Genomic DNA, 24580 nt, shown 5'->3' with positions numbered 1-24580 from the left:
TTTGTCCTCTGAGGACACACAATCTGAGTTTGTATTTGAGCAATAGAAGGTTATGTGATTTGCCCAAGATCACTAGGAAGAGTTGAACCTTTGTTTCCAAGTTCTCAGTCTAGTGCTGTAACCATTAGGCTATTCCTTCCCATTCACTCCCTCGCACCCAAAACATGAAGGAGAAAAATCTGAAAGAAAAAGAAATTGGGTGCTACCTTTATGTTAACCTACTCCTGCAAGTGTATTATTAAATATATGGGTTTGAAATATATATTTTATGATCCCAATCAGCTAAGATCCTTTTTGGACCTCAAGGGGTTCATCAGAGATGGAGTGTCTGGTTCAAATCATTTGTAATTGGGGGGGGGGGGGGGGGGGGGGGGGGGTTTGACGTATTAAGCCTTTTCCTAAATAGTTTCCTGTAACTTATCTCTCGGTAATTTTGATTCCTCCTTTCCTTTTGTTTGTGGTCTAAGAAAGAGCTATTTCCATAAGATTGTTATTACTGCTTAATTTGCACTTAGCTTTATTTTCATGTTGGATTATGGCTCTGTATTTCCTTAAATAAGTTGTTATACTTGTGAAAAAGTTATAATTAATAAAAAGAAAAATCTTAATGAGATGCAAGGCAGGAGAGCCCACAGTAGCCTAGGATGTTGCAAAGAGAAACCTGACTATGGACTCTGCCTCTGCTTTGTGGGGAGAGATAGATTCCGTACAAACATAAGGAAGTTCTTCTTCACCCAGAGAGTGGTGGAAAACTGAAACGTTCTTCCGAAGGCTGTTATAGGGGAAAACACCCTCCAGGGATTCAAGACAAAGTTAGACAAGTTCCCAGTAAACCAGAATGTACGCAGGTGAGGCTAGACTCAGTTAGGGCACTGGTCTTAGACCTAAGGGCTGCCGCAGGAGCGGACTGCTGGGCACGATGGACCACTGGTCTGACCCAGCAGCGGCAATTCTTATGTTCTTACCTATAATTGAGAATTTATTAGTATGTAATAGGGCAGAGTACGGTACTGGGGTTCAAGAAAGGATTGGACAAATTCCTACTGGATAAGGGGATAGAGGGGTATAGATAGAAGATTACTGCACAGGTCCTGGACCTGTTGGGCCACCGTGTGAACGGACTGCTGGGCACGATGGACTTTGGGTCTGACCCAGCAGAGGCATTTCTTATGTTCTTATGTATGTACTTTTCTCTCCCAACCCAAATGCAACCATAGTATTTTTCCTTTGTTTTACTTCTCTTTATCAATTGTATTTCTAACCTTATCCTACCCTATGTCATGAATATACAATATTATGTATTAGTTTTTACCCAATGTTATTATTTAAAGTTTGTTTTGTACTGTATTGTCCTTATTTGATTTTATTTAATATGTTCATCGCTTAGAATTTGATTAAGCGATTAATCAAGAAAAATAATAAACTTGAAACTTGATAGAAATAAATGCCTGTTCTAACAGCTAAATATAGCTATGTTTTAAACCGTGCTCACTTATTCTGAGGCAAGATATAAGAGCAGAGCAGTGTTGCATCTTAATTGTTTTACCAGGTATGTAGAGGGAGCATGATACTTAAGGCAGGGGGGGGGGGCAGAGGAAAGAGAGGCAGGGAGTTAGTGTACCTCATAATGAAGGCCTACCAGGTAACCTCTCATGCTATTTCTCTCCTCAAAAGTTAATGCCCTGTGCAGATGGCATCTGTTGCATCCATGGATATTCTTATTTACTGGAAAAAAAGTTATGATTTTTGTATTTTTAAAAAATATTTTAACAGCACAATATTTTTAATTTAGAAATTCAGGATGCATGTATTCAGTGTGTCAATCTAATCGACAGTTTTGAAAGAAGCCTTAAAGTCTGAGTAGAGATTCAAATCTACATTACATTTAAGGCTTTTGTTTCCCCTAAGTGACCCTCACCCCGCACTGCATGGAAGTTTACTGGCAGAAGTTTTGTGCAGAATGGAACTGCTGACTCAAAAGCATAAGTAGGAGAGAAGTACGTTTTCTACAGGAACTTCGGGGCTTAGCTGTGTTATGCTTATTGTGCTTCCCGACCAAATATAAATACAATAGGTAGTGGTAGAAGTGAGGATTCACCTGTTAAAAAAACCCCCATTTTATTTATTTAAGTATTTATATACCACTTATAGTCTAAGTGGTTTACATTCAGGTGCTCAATTATTTTTCCCTATCTGTCCTGGCAGGCTCACACTCTATCTAATGTACCTGGGGTAATGGGGGATTAAGTGACTTGTATACCCCCCAAAAATCTTCTATACAGGAATGAGAAAGAAAATCAAATCCAACTCCTATAACTTTCTCACTTATATTCAAGCAATGATTTACTTATGCCACAATTTCATTGAAAGTTTCATGCACATCACATCTGAATGAGGGGAATGAAGGGAGAGCCTCTGTCTGAGGGGAGGTCTCTGTCTGAGCAAGCGTGTGAATCAGTACGCTGCTATGCTGTCCGGAGCCCTGACGCAGCTTGTCTAGCGAAACGGCAGCTAGCCTAACTTCCGTCAGCTAGGACTGGCAGAGACAAAACACATTTTCAATACCATTGAACATTCTACCTACAAGCTAAGTAGTTTTGACTTTTCTGACATCATTTTGAAACATTTACTGTGTCTGCTGTAGGTAGGAAGGGGGTCAAGAGCTGGTAAAGATCTTTTCCCTTTCTAGTGCAGTAATTGACATTATCCCAGGACAAGCAGGCATGATATTCTCACATGTGGGTGACGTCATCTACGGAGCCCCGATGCGGAAGCATTTTCAAGCAAACTTGATTGAAGATTTAAGTTTGCTCTACTGCTCCACGCATGCGTGCCTTCCTGCTCCACTAGGGGGTGCATCCCCTCGTGGTCTCCAGTTCAAAATTTTCCGCGAGCCTAGAAGACGTGTTTTTCAGGCTCTGCCCCAACTGCCTTCTAGCACCGCGATTTTTTCTTATTTTTTCACGATTAAGTCGCTGTGCGCGAATTCCTTACCTTTTTACTTGATTCCTGCTTCGTTTTCAACGACCCGGAGGCTTCCGGGTCCCCGTGGCCGCGTGGCTAATCGAGCCGTGGCTACTTTCGATTTAATGTCCCGGCCTTTGACCGGCTTTAAAAAGTGCACCCGGTGCGAGCGGCTTCTTTCTCTCACAGACCCGCATCGCCGGTGCATCCTTTGCCTGGGGGCGACTCATCCAACCGACTCCTGCCCCCAGTGCGCTATTTTCCAAAACCGGGCCCTCCGCCGTAGAAAAGCCCGCATGGCGGATCTCTTCACTCCGGACCAACTCTCCACCTCGGCCTCGAGGTCGGCCCTGGCCTGGGCCCCGGCCTTGACCTCGGCCCCGGAAACCTCGGCATCGCCTCGAGACTCGACCCCGAAGCCCTCGGGACAACAGAAAGCCTCGGCTCCGGGTAAGTCCCCTCTTCCCTCTTCAGGTTCTGTAACAGCGAAGAAGCCAGCCTCGGGGACAACGGCGACGCATGGCGGAAGCCCCATGCTTACAGCCCCGTCTAAACCCTCCAAGCCTTCGGGCCGTGCCTCCACCACACGGGAATACTCTGATACGAGGTCGCCCCCGGTGGAGCGCACCGAGGCAGGGGACATGCCTTCGATGCTGTCCGTGCCCGTCTTCCAGGACCTACTCCGAGCGATGATCACGTCGGAGCTGTCCGCTGCAATGGCCCAGTTTCAATCGGCCTCGACCTCGAATGTGCCAGACCAGCCTGAGCCTGGCACCGAACAACCTCGAGGAAAGGTGCGCAATCCTCGCCGCATCCCATCCTCCTCGGACTCCTCGCCGAGACGCCCGAGACGTTCCCCCTCTGCGGACCGCCGAGGGGCAAAACGTCGGGCTAGAACGACAGAAACCTCGAACCGCCGTACCTCCAAGAAGGCCCGAGGTTCACCAACCCTACGAGGCCGTTCTCCCACACCTCGTACAGGACCACTAAGGGTGGCTGAGTTATCACTCTCCAACCCACGCATCCTCCGAACTCCCCCTCGGACGCATTCTCCGAGGGAGTCCGGATCGAGATCACCAATCCGACATCGATCGGTACCCCTAACCCCGGCATCGTCCCCGAGGGGCTCCTCGAGACGCCGAAGATCGACAACCCCGGAACACTCTCACAGTGCTTCCCCAGCCTCGGAGCATGGATCAGAGCATGAACCTCGATACTCGAGGGAAGCCTCCTTATCCTTCTCCACCCGACGAAGGTCCCGTTCCCCGACCCCGCAAGGGGCCCCGGGGACATCTCGTCCATCCTTCACTCGCTTTGTCCAAGACATGGGCCACGCATTGGACTTAGACCTCCAGTCCGACTCCAGATACTCGAAGGAGTACCTGGCGGAGCTGGATATGCCATCATTGCCCAGAGAGTCCCTTCGCTTACCACCTAACCCGGTACTCCAACAGGCCTTCTTCAGGAACCTGGAGACCCCTTACATGGTCACGGCCGTACCCTCCAAAATGGAGGCCAAGTACCGCACAGTACCTTACCCCGGATTCGAGCAACCACAGCTCTCCCACCAATCGCTGCTAGTGGAATCCTCCTTGAAAAAGGCTCACCCGTCCCGGGTCTCAGCAGCGGTCCCCCCAGGCCGAGAAGGCCGAACCCTGGACAAGTTCGGCAGGAGACTATACCAAAACGCAATGATGGCCTCTAGGGTGCAAAGCTACACTTTCACCTTCACTTCATACCTCAAACATCTCATTGGACTATTGAGAGCCTTTGAGACTGACCTACCGGCCTCCCGGCAGGGAACGTTCAGCCTGCTTCTAGAGTCCCTCTCCAACCTGCGCCTTCACCTATTCCACGCGGCCTATGATGGCTTCGAACTCTCCTCCAGAGAAGCAGCCTTCGCTATCGCCATGCGCCGACTAGCTTGGCTGCGCCTGGTCGACATGGACCCCAACTTACAGGACCGGTTGGCTAACCTCCCCTGCGTGGGAAAGGAATTGTTCGATGACACTATCGAGGCGGCGACAAAACGCCTCTCCGAACATGAACGCTCATTTGCCTCCCTTGTCCGGCAAAAGCCCAAACCGCCAGCGCCCAGGCCATACAGGGCCCCTCCGCGCCGCTACCCACAAAAGTCCACCCCTGCTTTCTCGCGGCCCCCACCCAGACGTCCGCAAGCCCATCACAGGGCCATGCCCAAGTCTCAACCGCCCGCGACCACCAAACCATCCCCGTCCTTTTGACGGGACACGCGGAAGGGGGCGGGCCCCCTCCGCCATAGTCCCAGGCCGCCTTCCCATCGGAGGTCGACTCAAAGCCTTTTACCCTCGCTGGGAACAACTCACGTCGGACGCATGGGTCCTTGGCGTGATCTCATCAGGGTACTCTCTCAACTTTCGGGCCATTCCCCCGGACAATCCCCCAAGGAATTGCCCTCCCAACCGGACTCAGCTACCTCTACTCTCCGAAGCTCGAGACCTGCTTCGCCTGAAAGCAGTGGAGAAGGTCCCCCCCGACCAACGGGGGAAGGGCTTCTACTCCCGTTACTTCCTGGTACCGAAAAAAAACGGGAGACCTACGCCCAATACTAGACTTGAGACGCCTCAACAAATTCCTGGTACGGGAAAAGTTTCGGATGCTCTCACTACCAACACTCTACCCCTTGATCGACGAGGGCGACTGGCTCTGCTCCCTCGATCTCAAGGAGGCGTACACACATGTCCCAGTGCACCCCGCTCACCGCAAGTTTTTGCGTTTCCAAGTAGGGGACTGGCACCTACAATACCGAGTCCTCCCCTTCGGACTAGCATCATCACCTCGGGTCTTCACCAAGTGCCTTGTGGTGGTAGCAGCAACCTTACGTTCCCAGGGCCTCCAGGTATTCCCCTACCTGGACGACTGGCTAATCAAAGCCCCGTCCAAGGAAGGGGTTATCTCAGCGACCCAACAGACTATTACCTACCTACAAAGTCTGGGGTTCGAAATAAACTTCCCAAAATCTCAACTACGCCCCTCGCAGTCCCTACAGTTCATCGGGGCCACGCTGGACACGGTTCGCCTCCGTTCCTTCCTCCCCCCTCCGCGCCGGGAGGCGTTAGTAAGTCTGAGCCGAAGGATCTCTCGGCTGACCTCAGTATCAGCTCGACAGATGATGACCCTTCTGGGCCACATGGCCTCCACCGTCCATGTCACACCATTCGCCCGCCTCCATCTGAGAATCCCTCAATGGACCCTGGCGTCCCAATGGCGTCAAGACCGGGACCCGATCGACCACTCCGTGACAGTGACTCCTTCATTGCAACGATCGCTCCGCTGGTGGGCCGACTCTTCAAATCTTTCCAAAGGTTTGCTCTTCCTCACCCCACCCCACAGCAAGGTACTCACCACGGACTCGTCGGAGTACGCTTGGGGAGCCCATCTGGACGGCCTACGCACCCAAGGAATGTGGTCAGCACAAGACCGTCGCTGCCACATCAACGTGCTAGAACTTCGGGCCATCTACCTCGCAGCTGTAGCCTTCCAACATCTGCTCCGCGACCGAGTGGTTCTCATCCGAACCGACAACCAAGTAGCGATGTACTACGTAAACAAACAAGGGGGCACAGGGTCTTGGCCCCTTTGTCGGGAAGCCCTACGCCTCTGGAAATGGGCAATCTCCAACAACACCTTCCTTCGGGCGGTGTACATACAAGGAGAACAAAACTGCCTGGCGGACAGACTCAGCCGCCTCCTCCAGCCACACGAGTGGTCACTACACTCTCAGGTCCTACGAGGAGTGTTCGAACGGTGGGGGACGCCTCAAATAGACCTGTTCGCGTCCCCTCACAATCACAAGCTGCCTCTCTTCTGCTCCCGGATATACTCCCCGGACCGGCTCGAGGCCGACGCCTTCCTCCTCGACTGGGAGGGAAGGTTCCTGTACGCGTTCCCGCCGTTTCCTCTGATACTGCGGACGCTTGTCCACCTGAAAACAGTACAAGCCACCCTGATCCTGATTGCCCCTCGCTGGCCACGCCAGCCGTGATTTTCCCTTCTACTTCAACTCAGTGTCAGAGATCCACTGCCTCTGCCTCTGTTTCCCTCTCTACTGTCACAAGGTCAGGGTTCACTGTTACATCCCAATCTTCAATCTCTTCATCTGAATGCGTGGTTTCTCTCCCCCTGACTGCTCTCCCCGTGTCTCAATCAGTCAAGGAGATATTGGAGGCCTCCAGAAAAACCTCGACGAGAACCTGCTACTCCCAAAAGTGGACCAGATTCTCAACCTGGTGCTCCTCCCACAGCCAGGACCCGGTGTCGGTCCCCGTCCCCCTGGTCCTTGACTATCTACTTCAACTATCTCATTCCGGCCTAAAGACCAACTCCATTCGAGTACACCTCAGTGCGATTGCGGCCTTTCATCAGCCCCTGGAAGGGAAAGCCCTCTCGCTCCATCCCTTAGTCACTCGCTTCATGAAGGGCCTGCTGAACGTCCACCCCCCTCTCAAACCTCCCCCGGTGGTTTGGGACCTTAACGTGGTTCTGGCTCAACTAATGAAACCTCCATTTGAGCCCCTAGACAAATGCCATCCAAAATTCCTCACTTGGAAGGTAATTTTCCTACTCGCGCTCACGTCCGCACGGCGGGTTAGTGAGCTACAAGCTCTGGTAGCGGACCCACCCTTCACGGTATTCCATCACGACAAGGTGGTACTCCGCACCCATCCAAAGTTCCTACCTAAAGTAGTGTCTGATTTCCATCTCAATCAGTCCATTGTCTTACCTGTGTTTTTTCCCAAGCCCCACTCTCACCCCGGAGAAGTGGCGCTCCACACTCTTGACTGCAAAAGAGCGTTGGCCTTTTACCTCCAACGCACTCAGCCACACCGGAAAGTCCCTCAACTGTTTTTGTCCTTCGACCCAAACCGGTTAGGTCACCCAGTTTCCAAACGCACCTTGTCCAACTGGTTGGCCGATTGCATCTCCTTTTGCTACGCTCAGGCTGGTCTCGCGCTGCATGGTCGAGTAACGGGACACAAAGTCCGAGCGATGGCAGCCTCCGTAGCCTTCCTCAGGTCCACACCTATTGAGGAAATCTGCAAGGCTGCCACGTGGTCTTCGGTTCATACCTTCACCTCCCACTACTGTCTGGACTCCCTGTCCAGAAGCGATGGCCGGTTCGGCCAATCGGTGTTGCGAAATCTGTTTGCTTAAATTGCCAACTTCCCTCCATCCCTCTTCAGTAAGCTTGGAGGTCACCCACATGTGAGAATATCATGCCTGCTTGTCCTGGGATAAAGCACAGTTACTTACGTAACAGGTGTTATCCAGGGACAGCAGGCATATATTCTCACAACCCGCCCACCTCCCCGAGGTTGGCTTCTTGGCTAGTTAAGTGAACTGGAGACCACGAGGGGATGCACCCCCTAGTGGAGCAGGAAGGCACGCATGCGTGGAGCAGTAGAGCAAACTTAAATCTTCAATCAAGTTTGCTTGAAAATGCTTCCGCATCGGGGCTCCGTAGATGACGTCACCCACATGTGAGATTATATGCCTGCTGTCCCTGGATAACACCTGTTACGGTAAGTAACTATGCTTTATTACGCACGGGGTTCTGAGGCTTTCCCCTCATTCAGATGTGATGTGCATGAAACTTTCAATGAAATTGTGGCATAAGTAAATCATTGCTTGAATATAAGTGAGAAAGTTATAGGAGTTGGATTAAGTGAGTTGCCCAGGGTCACAAGGAGCAGTGTGGGATTTGAACCCACAACCTCAGGGTGCTGATGCTGTGGCTCTAACCACTGCACCACATACTCCCTGATTAAGCACCTTCTCTTGAGCCCTGATTGAGCACCTTCTCTTTCATCCCCTTTTGTTCCCTATTTAAGGGAGAGAGAGGGCTTTCTTTAGGTGAGACACTAATAGGGTATAGCAATGAAAAGTCTTATGTTTTTATAAAAATATTTCCTTATCATCCTCCTACAGTGGAACTCCTTGAGACACTAGATTTTGATGAACCTCCTCAGGAGCTTCTTAAATCACCTCTTCACAATCTGTTAAAAGAAGCTATGTTTAAGAACTGGGGGATACCTCTCTCCATCACCATAGCTCTAAGGGCGATTCACTCTCTCTACAGAATTCAATCTTCTCCTGGATTTGATGAACCGCAAAAAAAACCCAACCCCTCATCGCCCCAAAAAAACAAAATCCCTGTGATTTCCATGAATCAACATCTTTCTTCCTTGTCATGGACAAGTTTTAAAAGATTCTTCGCAGGATCAATCAGGTTTTCCCCTACAAAATGTCTACCACTGTACCATCAATGTTGCTATTCTTGTCAAATAGACCAAGGGGATATTCACCAAGAGGTCCTCTATGCTTCCCTCACACTGGGAGTGGTTGTAGGGGAGGAGGAGGCCACTAACGCATCCTATTAAGGATGATCTTATTATGCCTTTACAGCCTCACTTGTATTCATATATGGTCTAACTTCATAATTTTTAGACCTTTTACAAACCTCTGCTTATCCATTTGTAGTTTATTTGCTTAATACCAGTTGAATTTTCCTCCATTGCATTTCTTGCTCCTGCAGTGAATTCTTATCAATTTATTACTTGCAGACCCTTTGATTATTATGTTTGTCTATGGCAGGGGTGTCAAATGTCAGCCCTCGCAATCCAGTTGGGTTTTCAGGATTTCCCCAATGAATATGCATGAGATCTATTTGCATACACTGCTTTCATTGTATGCAAATAGATCTCATGCATATTTGTTGGGGAAATCCTGAAAACCCGACTGGATTGTGGCTCTCGAGGACCGACGTTTGACACCCCTGGCCTATGGCATTCCATTCTCTGGAAACATAGGAGTGACCCAGTAGTTTGCACAGCTTCCTTGGCACTCTACGGTTGTGAGCTTTTTACACGCCGAGGCTCCTTGTGCTTCTGGCCAAGTCTCTTACCATATGTATGTCCTCCTTCATGCTTACAACCTGTCATGCATTCAGTAATTACTATGCACTTCTTTTTCAAAGCTCGACAACTGCTATGTTGGATCTTATTTTCCGTGGTACTGTTTTGTATTTCTACAAACACACAAAATACTTTTTTCCACGTTCCACTTTTTTCCACTTTTGGGTACTTCCTCTTACCGACTTGCTTTCCTCCAGGTCGAGTACACCCATATTATCTCCATCAACCACAAATTTCCCTTCTGGTTGTACGGTTATTCTCACTTTTCTATTTCTCCATAGCCAACTCCATTCTTGGGTGGGCTTGACCTCCTCTCTCGCTTCTAAACAATCACTTAAGAAGCAACTCTAACTCATGAGCACAAGAAGAGAATATGGTGCAATGGTTGGGGCTGCAACCTTGGCACCCTTGAGTTGCGAGTTCAGGTCCTGCGCTTCCCCTGTGACCATGCACAAGTCACTTAGGGCTTCTTGTGCCTCTTTCCATTTCTAAAACTTGACTCTGACATACAGTCTTAGTATTCAGACCAAATGTCAAAGGTTCAAATTCCAGGTTACTTCTAGTAAATATAAAGGCTTTGCCTTTCCTGTTTGATTTCTTTTCTACTCTCTTGAACTATTTTTCCCAGCCATCCTGCCACTCCGGAGTTTTCTTCCATTGGAGTACATTTCTTTCGTTATGTACTCCTCTTCCAGTTGCATCCACTTTCATGGTTGCTCTCTTCATTGCACCTTTCCTACCAATTTTTTGAATAGGAAACTCCTATTTCTCTTTAATAGTACTCAGGTTTCTGTGCTCTATGCCTTATCTCAGTAAGGCCTTATCTCAGCTCTAATGCCTTATCTCAGTACGGCCTGTAGCCAGATTCTGCACATAAATTTGCATATTCCTCGCTTTGGACTTTTGAATCTTTTTATATGGGAGCATTTAATGATTTCCATCTCCTGTTCGCTGTTTATTCATGACTTCTTACCTGGTTCCCCCTTGTTTTCTTTTTAGCACATATCTTGAGAAGAACTGCTTCTCTTCTTTCCTTACACTGGCTCTGTTCACTTTACAAGACATTCCAGAGCCCTCAGACAGCCCTCAGGGCTATGGGGGTGTTTTTGTGAGTGACACTGTTGACATATGACCTAACCCCCAGTCAGCTAGTCTCTCATTCCATTTATATTCTACTTTCCATAGTATGGCGTTTCTCTCCTTTCTGTGATGTAGTTCCCATTTTTTTCCTGCAACATTAGTCTATTCAATAAGAAAAACCCTTTCATTTTGTTTTCAATTTTATTCCTTTAATTTCCTATCTTTTCAATCTGGGAAAAGTATGGCTTTTTCATCTGGCACCCCTATATGTGCCACTTTCTGTTACCCAGTCTACTATTTCTTCTTGAATCTTTGTGGCATCTCCCTTGCCTATAATCAGATTTGCCTGCCACCATGAGGTCATCTTCCATTTTAGAGCCTCCCTGCACATTTCTTTTCTTACATTATTACCCTTTCCTATTATTGAGGATGGTTGTATGCCTCTTATTATTCTCAATTCTTTTCCTTTCTGTGCTCTGCCTGCTTGAATTGGACAATATATCTGCATTTTGAGAGAAGCGCTACACATTTATGTTTATTTTGGAGGCCATATCTTCCTCCATCCCATTCAGTAAGCTAGGGAGTCTCACACGTGAGAATATGCTGCCTGCTTGTCGTAGGATAAAGCACAGTTACTTACTGTGACTGGTGTTATCCGGGGCACATCCCACCCATCTCCCCTAGTTGGCTTCTTCACTTGGGCATAGAATTGACAACTTCGCGTGCCGGCGTCGGGTGGGAAGGCACTCGTGCATGTGCAGTGCGGGCAGTCTTAAAGCTTGCTAAAGCTTAAAGTGGCAGTACATTTTAGCACTGTCCGTACCAGGCTCCGTGGATGACGTCACCCACATGTGAGAATATCTACCTGCTATCCTTGGATAATTCCTGTTACAGTAAGTAACTGCTTTCTGAAGCAATTAAGAAAATTTTTGTGCTGAACAACACCCAAGTTCTTGGGATTAACCTCATCTCCATGACAGTAACAGTGATGTCTTATATAAGGTCTCTTCAACATGCCTTACTTTCAAGATGGTCCCCATAGTTTTAGAAGTTAGAGACTTCCTCTTCCAGAAAATCTCAAAAGCCCTTTAGGTTGGAGGTTTTTCCAGGGGTATATGTTGAGTAGCATCACCCTGGACCTTCTAGACCAGTGGTTCCCAACCCTGTCCTGGAGGACCACCAGGCCAATCGGGTTTTCAGGATAGCCCTAATGAATATGCATGGAGCATATTTGCATGCCTGTCACTTCCATTATATGCAAAACTCTCTCATGCATATTCATTAGGGCTAGCCTGAAAACCCGATTGGCCTGGTGGTCCTCCAGGACAGGGTTGGGAACCACTGTTCTAGACTGTATAATAATGATGAGAAATTCCATTCTGCAGGAATGGCGAGTAAATTGTCTGGAGAAGTTGATTTTGTGGAGATGGTCGAACCAAGAGGGGAGACATGATTGAGACATTTAAATACATCTCCGGACGTATCGAGGTGGAAGAAGATATTTTCCTTCTCCAGGGACCCTCAGCCACAAGAGGGCATCTGCTTAAACTCAGGGGCGGGAAATTTCATGGGGACACCAGAAAATATTTCTTCACCAAAAGAGTGGTTGATCATTGGAACAAGCTTCCAATACAGGTAATCGAGGCCAACAGCCAGATTTTAAGGGTAAATGGGATGCCCATGTGGGATCCTTAAGAGGGTGGAGTTTAGGATGGGTCATTAGGAGAGGGATCTCCAGGAGAGCAGACTCAGGGGGGTGGGTCTGTGAAGTGGGCAGACTTGATGGGCTATGGCCCTTATCTGCCGTCATTTTTCTATGTTTCTAAGTTTCTAAGAAGCTTTATGGCCTATCAGTTGTTTGGAGGGAAGAGCAATTCAGTTGCCCTTACTGAATTTTCTCTGCCTCTTTTGGAAAGGAAGGCAGCAAATGTGATGTCTGATAAAACTACATTAGAACCATATGTGAACAAATGGTGGGAGGGGAACAAGGAGTGCACTAGTTTCATTTGAGATCAATGAACTTTGTGCTTGGGCAGAGGCGCTAATCTCTTGGCAATTTCAAGTATGCATACTACTGAAATAGGCAAATGTTCAGGCAGACTTCCTCAGGTGGCATCTGTTGAACTCAGAAGAGTGGGAGCTCTCTTCAGCAGTTCTTCAGTTGGTATTGAACTGGTGAGAAACTTCCGTTTGACCTCATGGGAACATGGTGAATTACAAAGTGCCCAAAATTTTTCAGTCTCAGAGAGCAATCGGATTTGATACACTAGTGCAGCCTTGGCCAGAACTTCAGCCACTGTGTATCTTTTCCTCTTGGCCACTCATTGCATAGTAGTGCAAAGACCAGACCTTCCTCATTAGAGTTCATTACTCATGGAAGATCCGGATCCCTTTAGGTTTACAGCTTGGTCCTTGCAAGGTGTTGTCTGACATGGAAAGGATTTAAAGTCTTCCTCATTGCTACTATGCTGAACATCCACCCGTTGTTTTACCCCCTTTTCATATGTGAAGTTCTGGAAAGCATTTGAATGCTGGTGTCCATGTCAGATCTTGATTTATCCCCTTAGAGAGTAGATATTCCTTTTATTCTGTATTTTTTTTGCAGAAGGGAATGAAACAAGGTTTGGTTCTTAGTTTAAAGTACAAGTGGTGTCATTGCCTTATTTCAGGGGCAAGATTGGTAAATATTCCATTGCAGCCCAACCAAATGTGGTATTTTACAGGCTGTCAAGCTCATTCATCCTTTCTTCAGAAGACTATACTTCAGTGTGGTCTGAATTTAGTGCTTGCTTACTACTTGGGATCTAGCTAGGTACTTAGGACCTGAGTTGGCAACAGTTGGAAACAGGATACTGGGCTGGATGGACGTTCGGTCTGTCCCAGTATGGCAATTCACCTTTTGAGCTTCTCTAGTGAGCTTTCTTATGGAGTCTGTCAAGATAGGTTTTCTAGTTGCTATCTGTTTGGCTTGAAGAATTTTGGAGTTGCAGGTCCTTATTTCTCCTTTTCATCAGATTTTATTTCCATTTCTAAGGTTCCATCTGCTCTGACAAAGGTAATATCTATTTTTCAAGTGAATCAGATGCTTCCTTTACCTTCTTCTGGAGGTCTTCCAAAGGGGAATCAGTGCTCTGCATAAGCTACATGTTTGCAGAGTTCTCATCCATTATCTGGAGACCACAGATTCCTTTCAGAAATCTGTACTTTTTAGTGGCCTCTTACATTGTTTCTGTCACGTTGGTTCAAGGCAACATTTTTTAGCAGTGTACAACTCTGAACCAGAATAATAATGCAAGGTATCCACACCTATTTGACAAGAGCTTATGCAACTTGTTGGGCAGAAGCCAGAGCAGTGATTCCAGAAGATACATATAGGGTGGCATCTTGATCATTGTTACATACATTTCTCAGACATTAAACAATTGATATGTAGGACAAAGGGAGCAATAATTTTGTCAGGGTTGACTCGGAGGGTGTCTTGTCTTCCTTCCACCCTAAGGGATAGGGTTTGACACATTCCCCTTGTGAAATCTACTCTGAACTGATAATTTTCTTTCCTTGAAACTTGCTAGACCAGTCTAGAACCCTTCCTGGAAGATTGTACATTGTGAACAGCTTCAAGTTCTGCAGGAATTCCCTGGAAGCCTTGAGCTTGCTATTACAATGCCTGTGTGAGTGTGAGTGTGTGTGTGTGTGAGAGAGAGAGAGAGGAGAGGTGCGGAGGCATATCCTGTAGGCAGTTAACCAGCACCTCTCCTGCTTGCCGGAATCTTGCCATGGCATACAGTTTGCAATGCACTGGTCTGGTCTGTCTGGACTCAAGGAAAGGAACTTATCGGGTAAGAGTACATTTTACCTTTTATAGTTCTTCTGGACATATACAGCACTATGCAGTGATGACAAGTATCTGGATACAAGTGTGTACTTAAGGCAGTGGGAGATAAAGTGACTTGCCCAAGATCTGTAGCACAAGCAGGATTTGAACCTTAGCATCTTTGGTTCTTAGCCCATTACTCTAATCACTAATCTCTTTCCTGTTTTATGTTGCACATTTAAACTATGAAATAAAGATCAGCAAACAAAATGTAGGCAATATTGGAATCAATACATTATGAGTACCTTTCAAGAATGTTTTCCTTCCTCAGGCCATCAATGAAAGGAACATTATCTCTCAAATGCTGTTGTGTTATGGTTCTATTGCTCGACCTAATAAAGATATTATAGAAAAAAAGAAGTGAAGTTGATGCCTTTTTATTTGGACTGTCAAAGGCTAATTTATTTTTATTTACCTTATATACGTGAATATAAACCCATTCAAAAATAAACTGAGATACCATTCCCACCCCCACCCCCCGCCTTTTTATATTTTTCCATCCTCTGTGGTGTCAAGCATTCCTACCACCCTCCTTCCCGATAGTATCCCTCTTCTGCCTCCACTGCCACTGCCATCTGCCCTCCCCACGAACCGGTAGAGTTTTTCTCCCTTCCTTTCCTCCTCCACTGAACAGGCACAGATCAACCCCACTCCCAGCCCTACTGGAAAGGTCCCCCCAAAGGCCTACCATACTTCTCTGGTGGTCTAGCGGTGCATTGGGGCAGGAGAAATTTTCACTCGCTCCTGCCCATGTTCTCTCAACAATGAAAATGGCTGCCATGAATTCCAGCAGCAATCTCAGCAGCCATTTTTACCTTTGAGAGAGCATATTCAGGAGCGAGTAGTTATTGCTTCTGCCCCAACTTGCTGCTAGACCACCAGAGAAGTACAGTAGGCCTGGGTGAGCCTTCCAGTGAGTCCAGAAAGGGGGGAGGGGGTCATCGAGAGGTGGGAGAGCTGTGCCTGTTTGGCGAGGAGGGCTGTAGAGAATGCTGCCGGTTTGAGGGAGGGGAAATAGCTGACTGATGATGTTAGAACTCTGCTAGTTTGGGGGGGGGGGTGCTGCTGACAGTAGGAGAACTTTCTGTTTTGAAGGTGGTTGATGGTGATGGCAGCAGCAGCGAAGGAGGAGGAGGGACATTACTGGAAGTAAGAGTAGTAGGAATGTGGACATCAGGGTTGGGAGGAAGGGAGGAGGACTTCAATATAAACAGACTCTCCCATTTTGGGGCCATTGTTTTGAGCCAAAAATCTCAGTTTATATTGGAGTATATATGGTATGCATATTCAAATGGATTAATGAGGCAACCATGTGACTTAAATTATAAACTTTGGTGTATCCTATTGTTTTGCAACAAGTGCTGTTTTAGGCAAGCATTATTTACTTGGTGTACCATGAACAGAATGCAGCTTTAATCTTTTTAATTGAATACCACTGAACAGAAAAGTGAGGGAGAAGGGGGATTGGGGATTGCGTGAGATGGTCTTTACCTCTCTCTTCTGTCTCTGTCTCTGTAAATCACAAGGAAAACGTCGTGTGACACACTGCAAAGGTAGGCTGCATTCCTCCTGTAGCTATCTAAGCAAAACTGTTGCCAAGGTGACAGGAGCTGCTCTCTTTACGGGGAGAATTTGTGGTGCCCTTGGATGAATATTTCCTATGGTGAAATACACAGTCGAGTCACATTATTGACCACCGCCTACCTCTAAAATCAGGGACGCACAGCCAATGAATGAATGCATGTGTCGCACGCAGACTTTGTGGGTATATAAGATGGGATGTCAGCAAGTTGCCAATATATAGCAACCGTGACTGTCATGGGGGGAAAAAACGTGATTTATCAGACATGGAAAAAGGCACGATTATTGGCTACCGGGCCAAGGGCGTCAGCATTTCAGAAACAGTGGAGTTTGTGAATTGTACATGGTGTGCTGTGGTTAAAGTGTACCGTGAGTAGACAAATGGAACCTTTTCGATGACCCAACGTGGTGGCCTGGGCAGCACGAGCCATCGATGTGAGAGGTAAACTTTGGCTGCGCAGGTTGGTGCGAGACGATCGGCATGCCACCATGGAGCAACTCACTATCCAAATGAATCAGGGGGCTTCCAGGTGTGTGACCAAAATGACTGCAATGAACCCTGTTGCAAATGGGGCTCTGGAGCAGACTGCTGGTGACTACACCCATGCTCAAGAGGGTTCATCAGAAAAAAACGGCTGTAATTTGCACTGAAGTACCAACATTGGACCTGCGCTGACTGGCAGAGGGTTGCCTTCTCTGATGACATTTTGAGCACCATCAAATGGCCGGATGTTGGCATGTCAGGTATAAACCACTGAGAACAAACACCCAGCAACTATTGTTGGACATAAACAAGCTTGTGGCAGCATCGTGTATGGTCTGGGGAATATTTTCTTGGTATAGTCTGGGTCCCTTGATAACCTCCTGGAAGGCACATATAACGGATATGGGTATTTCTCCATCCTGACTGATCCAAGTACACCTGTACATGTTAACAGTCTTCCCAGGACAATGCGACATGTCATACCACCAGAATTGTTCACGAGTGGTTCGCAGAGCACGACCAAGACTTCAATCTACTCTCCTGATCTCCGAATTCCCCAGATCTTAACCCATTCAAGCATATTTGGAACCACCTCAATTGACATGTTCGACCACTGGATCCACCACCATACACCCGTCAGCAATTATTGGATGCACTGCAGTCTGCATGGCTCCAGATAACATATAGCAACCATCCAGCATCTTATTGAGTCACGTCCATGCTGCCAGATTCGGTTATTCTAGATATTAGCAGGTGGTCATAATAATATGACTCGACTGTGTATAAGGTGTTTATTAAGGTTTTTCCATTGATCAAGTTCAATGCAAAATATATATTTGAGTTGGGGGTGGTGGGGGAGTGAGACATCCCAAGTACTAACCTTTGGATCTACTCCCAGAGCAGTGATTTACAAAGTACTGTACAGTAATTCAAAAGCCTGTTTCATCTTGGCATATGACACAAGAGTTGTATTGTGAGAGTTATATGGCAACATTATAGATGTGCTTGTATGTTTGGAGTGACGGTGTCCTGCATTGCTATTAGAATGATCCTGCAATCCTGCTTTGCTTAGCCCTACTCCCTGCTCCTGGATTTTTTTATTTTCTGCTTAGATTTTCTAGAATGTATATTAGTATAGAGGAAGTGGCTCAAGCATTCTGAGCTATCAAGACAGAATTGGATGCGTTGCATACATAAATGCTTCTTGTTTTTACTTTCATGCATACACATAATTAGACTGTTTTATCCAATTTTTTTTTTTTTTTGTAATTTATGGACTAAATCTGGAGAGAATCTATGGTGGAGAGGGCACTGTGAAATGCACAGCGGTACATATAGGTGATAAGCATTTTAAATTATAAGTGTAAAACAGCACTTTTTATGCTATGAATATAGCTTTGCTTATTATCAAAATGTTTGATTTACATGGCTTCAATTAGGGTCAACTAAAAAACCATTGTTTTTATTTATTCTTGTATTCTTCTGTGTTCACCTTATTCTGATTTTAAAAATTGAACTTTTCAGCATTTTCTAAAGAAAGCCTAGAAGAGCAAGGTTGCCCCCCCCCCCAAAAAAAATAAATAAATAAATAAATAAATTCAGTCCTAATACCACAATTTCATTCTGTTTTTTCTAAAATCCATTTTATTTTTGATGTGTACCAATAAGAACTTATTTCATGGACTATGCACATATAAAATATCTTTGCATTGACTATTTTCTGACGTAGAATAAATTGTAATTGATTGTACAGATTTTCCATAAAATAGTAATTTTTATTGGGGAAGGGAATTGATTTTGTTTTTAATTTTCATTCACTTAGGTTTTCTTTTTCTTTTTACCTAATAAGATTCATGTGTTTTTCTTTTTTTCCATCATTTTTAGTCTTGAAATACAACAGTTTAAACTCATGTTTATAATAGCAATAATAAAATCCTTAGATCTGACCCTTCTGTTCATACAGTCTGTATGAAAGCCAAGCTAGGATGTTTGAGTCATGGTTTCCTGCTAGAAATTCAGTTTAAGCACTTTGTAAATTGAAAGCATAAAGGCATATTTGTAATATCATGTCCTTGAAAGTCCAAAGTGTAGTTCTTAGGCCTCTAGATACCGTTCAGTCCTTTTATCACTCTTGCCCTCCCATTTCCTGCAAGCCCATGGTTATTCTCTGTAGTAATTGCAGATAATACTGACTTCCAAACTGTTTGATTTCACATAAGACCAAGGCTGGAAATGTTATTTAGGTGCTGAAGAAGTGAGATGCAAGGAATTCAGAATCTGGACAAGCCTTCTCTGGATTGCAGATTTGAGCTAGATCTTCATGCTCCACTAGATCTCTTGGCTTTATTTATTCTCTGAAGCCCCCAGTTGTTGTTTTCAGATCCCTTATTTGTTTAGTTCCAAAGTTATTTCACATATATCCCTCACCAGTTTTTCTAATAGAAATATTGACTGCTTCCCTTCAAAATTACATGTTTTCTTGTTTCTTTCTTTCTTTTCTCTCTCTAATATTTGTATTCACTTTTTTCTGTATTAATTTTAAACTGTCCTTTATATACCTATTTCATGCATGTATGCAAGCACAGTGGCTGTACTTGGGTGCTTTATTTATTGTGTATGCTTTTCTGCATCTTTCTGAAGTGAACAAATTCAAGTATAGCTTTCTAATAGGGCAGTTAAATGTTAGCCATTTTGTGGCTAGTAATGTTGAGCATGAATATGTCTAAGATTTAATAAAAGGGGATTGCAATTATTGTCTTTTTGTGAATTGAGTTTTCTTTCTTCTTAACATTCATCAGTAAACAGAATGAGCACAAGTGTGTGTGTTTGTGTGTATATGTATATACACAGTGATTATATTCTTAGCCTACTAAAATTTGAGCTTTCATAACAGTGTGCTAACCAGTCAGATTGAAAAAGTAATAAACAAAGTTTACCTTAACACCAACTTAATATAGCTTTTTTTAAAAATTTTTATTAAAAGCTTTTTATTGTGATGCAAAAATTAACAAATCTTTTGAGGGTTCATGTGCAAAATTTGCAACAACAGCAAGAAAATACTAGAATTTATTTTATATTATCCTATTCATATATAATATAGTGAAGTATTTTGACCTTTTTATAGAGGAAGGATATGTAAAAATGTATCTGCGTGGACGTCCTGTTACCATGTACATGCCTAAAGATGAAGTGGAATCTTATAATTTGGAGGCAAAAGTAGAGCTGCCAACCAAAAGACTTAAGCTGGAATGGGTGTATCCTTTTTATAAGATGCTGTTAACTCTGTAAATAACACAGTAGATGATAGCGGACAATGATCGATTGACTCTGCTAACATGTCTTTTTCTGGTTCTTTATCACTTTGGGTTGATGAGCATATAAATCCCCATATTTCACCAACTGCTTCCTTGTCTCTTATTCTGTTTTACCACTGCCTTCTGTATTTGTCCCAAGTATCTTTAAATTCTGGTACTTTGCTAGTCTCTACGACCTCCGCTGGTAGAGCTTTTCTGGACACTGACATCTCTTTTGGGTCTTAGCCAGTCTTACAGTTAGATAACCTCTCCCCCTCCTCCCCCCACCCTTTGTCGTTCACCAAACCAGATGGCCACCATAGGTAGTAAGGATGTTGACTGAAACGTTTGGCCGCTCTATGCTAATTGATGTTAGGGTGATAGCCATAGGCATTTGTGTTTGTTACCTCAGCAGCCTTAGAAAGCTGATGCAGACGGTTCACACTGCTTATTGGCATGTTATTTAATCTTTAGCCCTGTAAAGTTCTCCCTTTAATGTATTTCCACTTCTGCCTTTAATACTGTATTCAATGTCATTCACAAACATGTTTTTACATTTTGCTAAATGTTCATTTTCTACTGTTTGCTGTTTGTCCAAGTATCTCTATCAAATTTTAATATATAAAAACCAAATTATAACGGTAGCAACAACAATAATCCAATAACACAGGAGGGCCTTGACAAAGTCTTAAGAGATCTTAAACCAACTATTTGCTCCCTTGACCCCTGCCCATCAAAGATGGTGCAGCAGGCAAACAGGAGCCTCATAGAAGGCACCACAAAAATTGTGAACTCCTTTTCTTTCAAATGGGCAACTACCAACAACATGAAAAAGGGCAGCAGAGAATCCTTTGCTGAAGAACAACTTTGATCAGAACAAACTTGAAAGTTACCAACCAGTATCTAACATCCTACTTCAAGGAAAACTTATAGGACAAATAGTCTATGTTCAACTCAGATTGGCTAGATCCATGTCAATCTGGATTTAGACCCACTTATGGAGCAGAAATGGTCCTTGTATCCCTATTAGATGATCGTCACAGAAACCGAGACACGGGATTTGCCTCAGTGTTTTACTGCTAGATTTCTCAGCAGCTTTTGACACTGTGGATCATGATATGAGCTAAAGCTACAGCCTCAATGGGTACGAGTTGTACATCATCCATGTAGATGTAGAATTTAATGTCCATTGACCAAATTGGTTTGGCTAGTGGCTTAAGGTAAACATTGAACAAAATAGATGACAGTGTCGATCCTTGTGGTGCTCCTTAGGTAGTGCCCATGGTGGCCATGAGATGCTGCCAAACATTATGGACTGTTGCCTGTCTGATGGATAGGATCTGATCCAAGCATGTACTCTTCCATTGATTCCTGTTTCTGCTACTCATGCTAACATATTTATTTATTCATTAATTCATTCAATTTTCTATACCGATCTCCCAAGGGATCTCAGAACAGTTTACATGAATTTATTCAGGTACTCAAGCATTTTCCCCTATTTGTCCTGCAGGGTGGAAGTGGCCCTTTGTGCAACAGTGAGCCTTTTTATTTAAATGCCTCCCATTTTGTTTGTGTGTGTCAATCACCCCTCGTTCACTGACAGGTTCACTGACAGGAAGGGAGACACTTTGCATACTACTACCACTATCTGCATTCCATTGATTTTACTGCATTGAGGAGCAAAAATTGTGTATTCAGCTTACATTAATGTGCTAAGCCATCAGTGCACAGTTCTAACATATGTTTTCTGTTTTGACATCCTATTCCTCCCCCAGAGAGATTAAAGAACAATTTTCAGTGTGTGTAGATTTTATAGACTGTTCAAAGGAAATCATTTGCTCAGAAGTATAAAGAGTTAATACATTTTTATGAATGCGTATTTGCTTCTTTACAAATGTGTCAGATATGGATATAGGGGCAGAGACTGTCGAAATAACTTGTACCTTCTCCCAACTGGTGAAACTGTGTATTTTATCGCTTCAGTGGTTGTATTGTACAATGTTGAAGAAGAACTTCAGAGACATTATACTGGTCATAATGATGATGTCAAGTGGTAAGTCTTCAGATCACTAATATTGCTAATGATTAGCTTGAGAAGTTTCAGTGCTCCCTATTAAGTGCAAGGGTCCAATTGCTGCTGTTTTCTCCTGCTCTTTTATTCTTCAAGCTAATTTAGAACCAGTGCTGGGATTGTGGCATTGTGACTCCCTGCACTTCTCAGTGTACTTGGCTGAGAACCAGGCACAATGGAGCACTACACTTATGGGCCTTGAATATGTCCACTAGGTGTCACTCTTCTACAGTAACCATGAGAGACACTGACCACTACTTCTGCGGTATCCTCAAACACTGAGCCAAAGGGGATGTCGTTCGAAACAAATGCTGTCCATCAGTAATAGTGCACCCTTTTCTTAAAGTTATGTGCACGTAGTATGTACTCTTTTAAGAAAAGGGTGGCACAATTAAAAACATTTGTTGGAAACAAAACAAATTCCTAATGAAAATTGCACATTTTCTAAGTGCCCATCCTGGCCTTAAAGGTTTCGCTTTACTCTTTTACTAGCGATGAGCAGTCATTTCAAATGAGCATCGTTTGCTGATAAAGAAATTGCGCATAGTGGGCCAGATTCTGTAAATGGCACCTAAATCAGCAGCCGCTTACAAAAATAGTGCCGACCGCGTGTCAATCACTCTTTTGTCACCATTTAAAGAATCATGACTAACAGCTCCTATCAGAAAACTTAGGCATCTGCAATGTAGGCCCCAAACCACACCCACTCTGACCTCAGGTGCCGTTAGATGCGATTATAACACCTACCTTTGTAGGTGTTTGCCGGTACCTACTTCTTTTGTAACGAGTTTTTAATAGCATGATCAACTATTCTGCCAATTAAAGCAATTAAGTTAGGTAGTGGTATGGCACCATTTAGAGCAGTGGTTCCCAACCCTGTCCTGGAGGACCACCAGGCCAGTCGGGTTTTTGGGATAGCCCTAATGAATTTGCATGGGGCATATTTGCATGTCTTTCACCTCCATTATATGCAAATCTCTCTCATGCATATTCATTAAGGCTATCCCAAAAACCCGACTGGCCTGGTGGTCCTCCAGGACTGGTTTGGGAACCATTGGTCTAGAGAATCTGGCTCAGTGTATCCGCTTTCCTGATAGTGCACACTCTTTTTTGATATTACACACATGCATGAACCATTGCACATGTGCATACTACGTGCAAGTGGTGTGGATTAGAGAATGACAAGGGGACAAATTTTTCCCCATCCCCGCGGGAACTCATTTTCCCGTCCCAGCGAGTTCTTTTCCTATCCCTGCCCCATTCCTGCAAGCTCTGTCATTTGCACAAGCCTCAAACACTTTAAAATCATAAGTGTCCGAGGCTTGTGTGGTTAAGGCAGAGCTTACAGGAATGGAAAAAGGACAGGGACAAGTAGACTCGCAGAGATGGGACGGGAAAATGAGTTCCCACGGGGAAAAATTTGGCCCTATGTCATTCTGTAGTGTGGATTCTGTAAGAAAAGTGGACATTCTTAACATTCATTTCAAACCAGAAAAAAAACACACCCCTACTCTATATTTTTTGATCTACTAAGGCTGCTTTTGCTAAAGTTTTCCCATGTTAAATTATATCTGTAATTTTTTATGTCAGAATTAAGAAGGAAGTACTGTCAGTATATCCTGTTTTTTATTTATTTATTTATTTTTTTTTTTTAATGACCAATATGATTGCTTTCTTTGGCTACTATACAGAGCACAGATATTTCAAAATATAAACTAGCTTGCATTAACTCCAGATGATCTACAGAGCTGAAATGTGGTGTAGGGCTGCTTTTACCAATGGTCAAAGGGGGCAGCTGTCCAGGGGCCCAACCATACAGTTGCCTATTGGTAAATTAGCTCTGTCTTTATGGCTCTTTCATACCCCATTCCCTGGTAGGTCCTACATCTCTCTCTCTCTCTCCCTTTCCCCTGTTCCCCCCTTCCCCCTGTTCCCCCCTTCCCCACAGACCTTTTGTACCTTTTTTTTTTTTTTTTCCTGTCATTGATGACTCAGCAGCTGCAGCAATTAAAGATAAGCTGCCAATGTCAGGGCCTTCCCTCTGTGCATCCCACCTACATGGAAACAGGAAGTTGAGTCAGCGTAGGTGAGACACTCAAAGGGAATGTCTTGATGCCGGCAGCCTGTCTTAATTGCCAAGTTACAAACAACAGTAGAAAAAAAATAATTATTATATGGAGGACTGTGGGGAAGGGCCAAGTGGAAGAAAAGGAGAGGGTCAGATGCAGGACTTGCCTTGGGGAGGGGGAAGAAGAAAGGGAGAAAGCGAGGAAGAGTGAG

At 44.8% G+C, this 24580-nt stretch overlaps 1 protein-coding gene across 2 annotated transcripts in view; it reads left to right on the top strand.

Moving 5' to 3' along the window:
* The window catches only part of EML1 (EMAP like 1), a 202633-nt gene that overhangs the window by 78541 nt on the left and 99512 nt on the right, over nt 1–24580 (top strand). For both annotated transcript variants that reach the window (XM_033951732.1, XM_033951734.1), the window contains 2 exons: nt 20061–20190; nt 22133–22282. In XM_033951732.1, the coding sequence (XP_033807623.1) occupies nt 20061–20190; nt 22133–22282 (280 nt within the window). The remainder of the gene's footprint in view (nt 1–20060; nt 20191–22132; nt 22283–24580) is intronic.

Source organism: Geotrypetes seraphini, chromosome 7 (assembly GCF_902459505.1).
Source record: "Geotrypetes seraphini chromosome 7, aGeoSer1.1, whole genome shotgun sequence".
NCBI lineage: Eukaryota > Metazoa > Chordata > Amphibia > Gymnophiona > Dermophiidae > Geotrypetes > Geotrypetes seraphini.
This window is presented reverse-complemented; position numbering and strand designations above follow the sequence as displayed.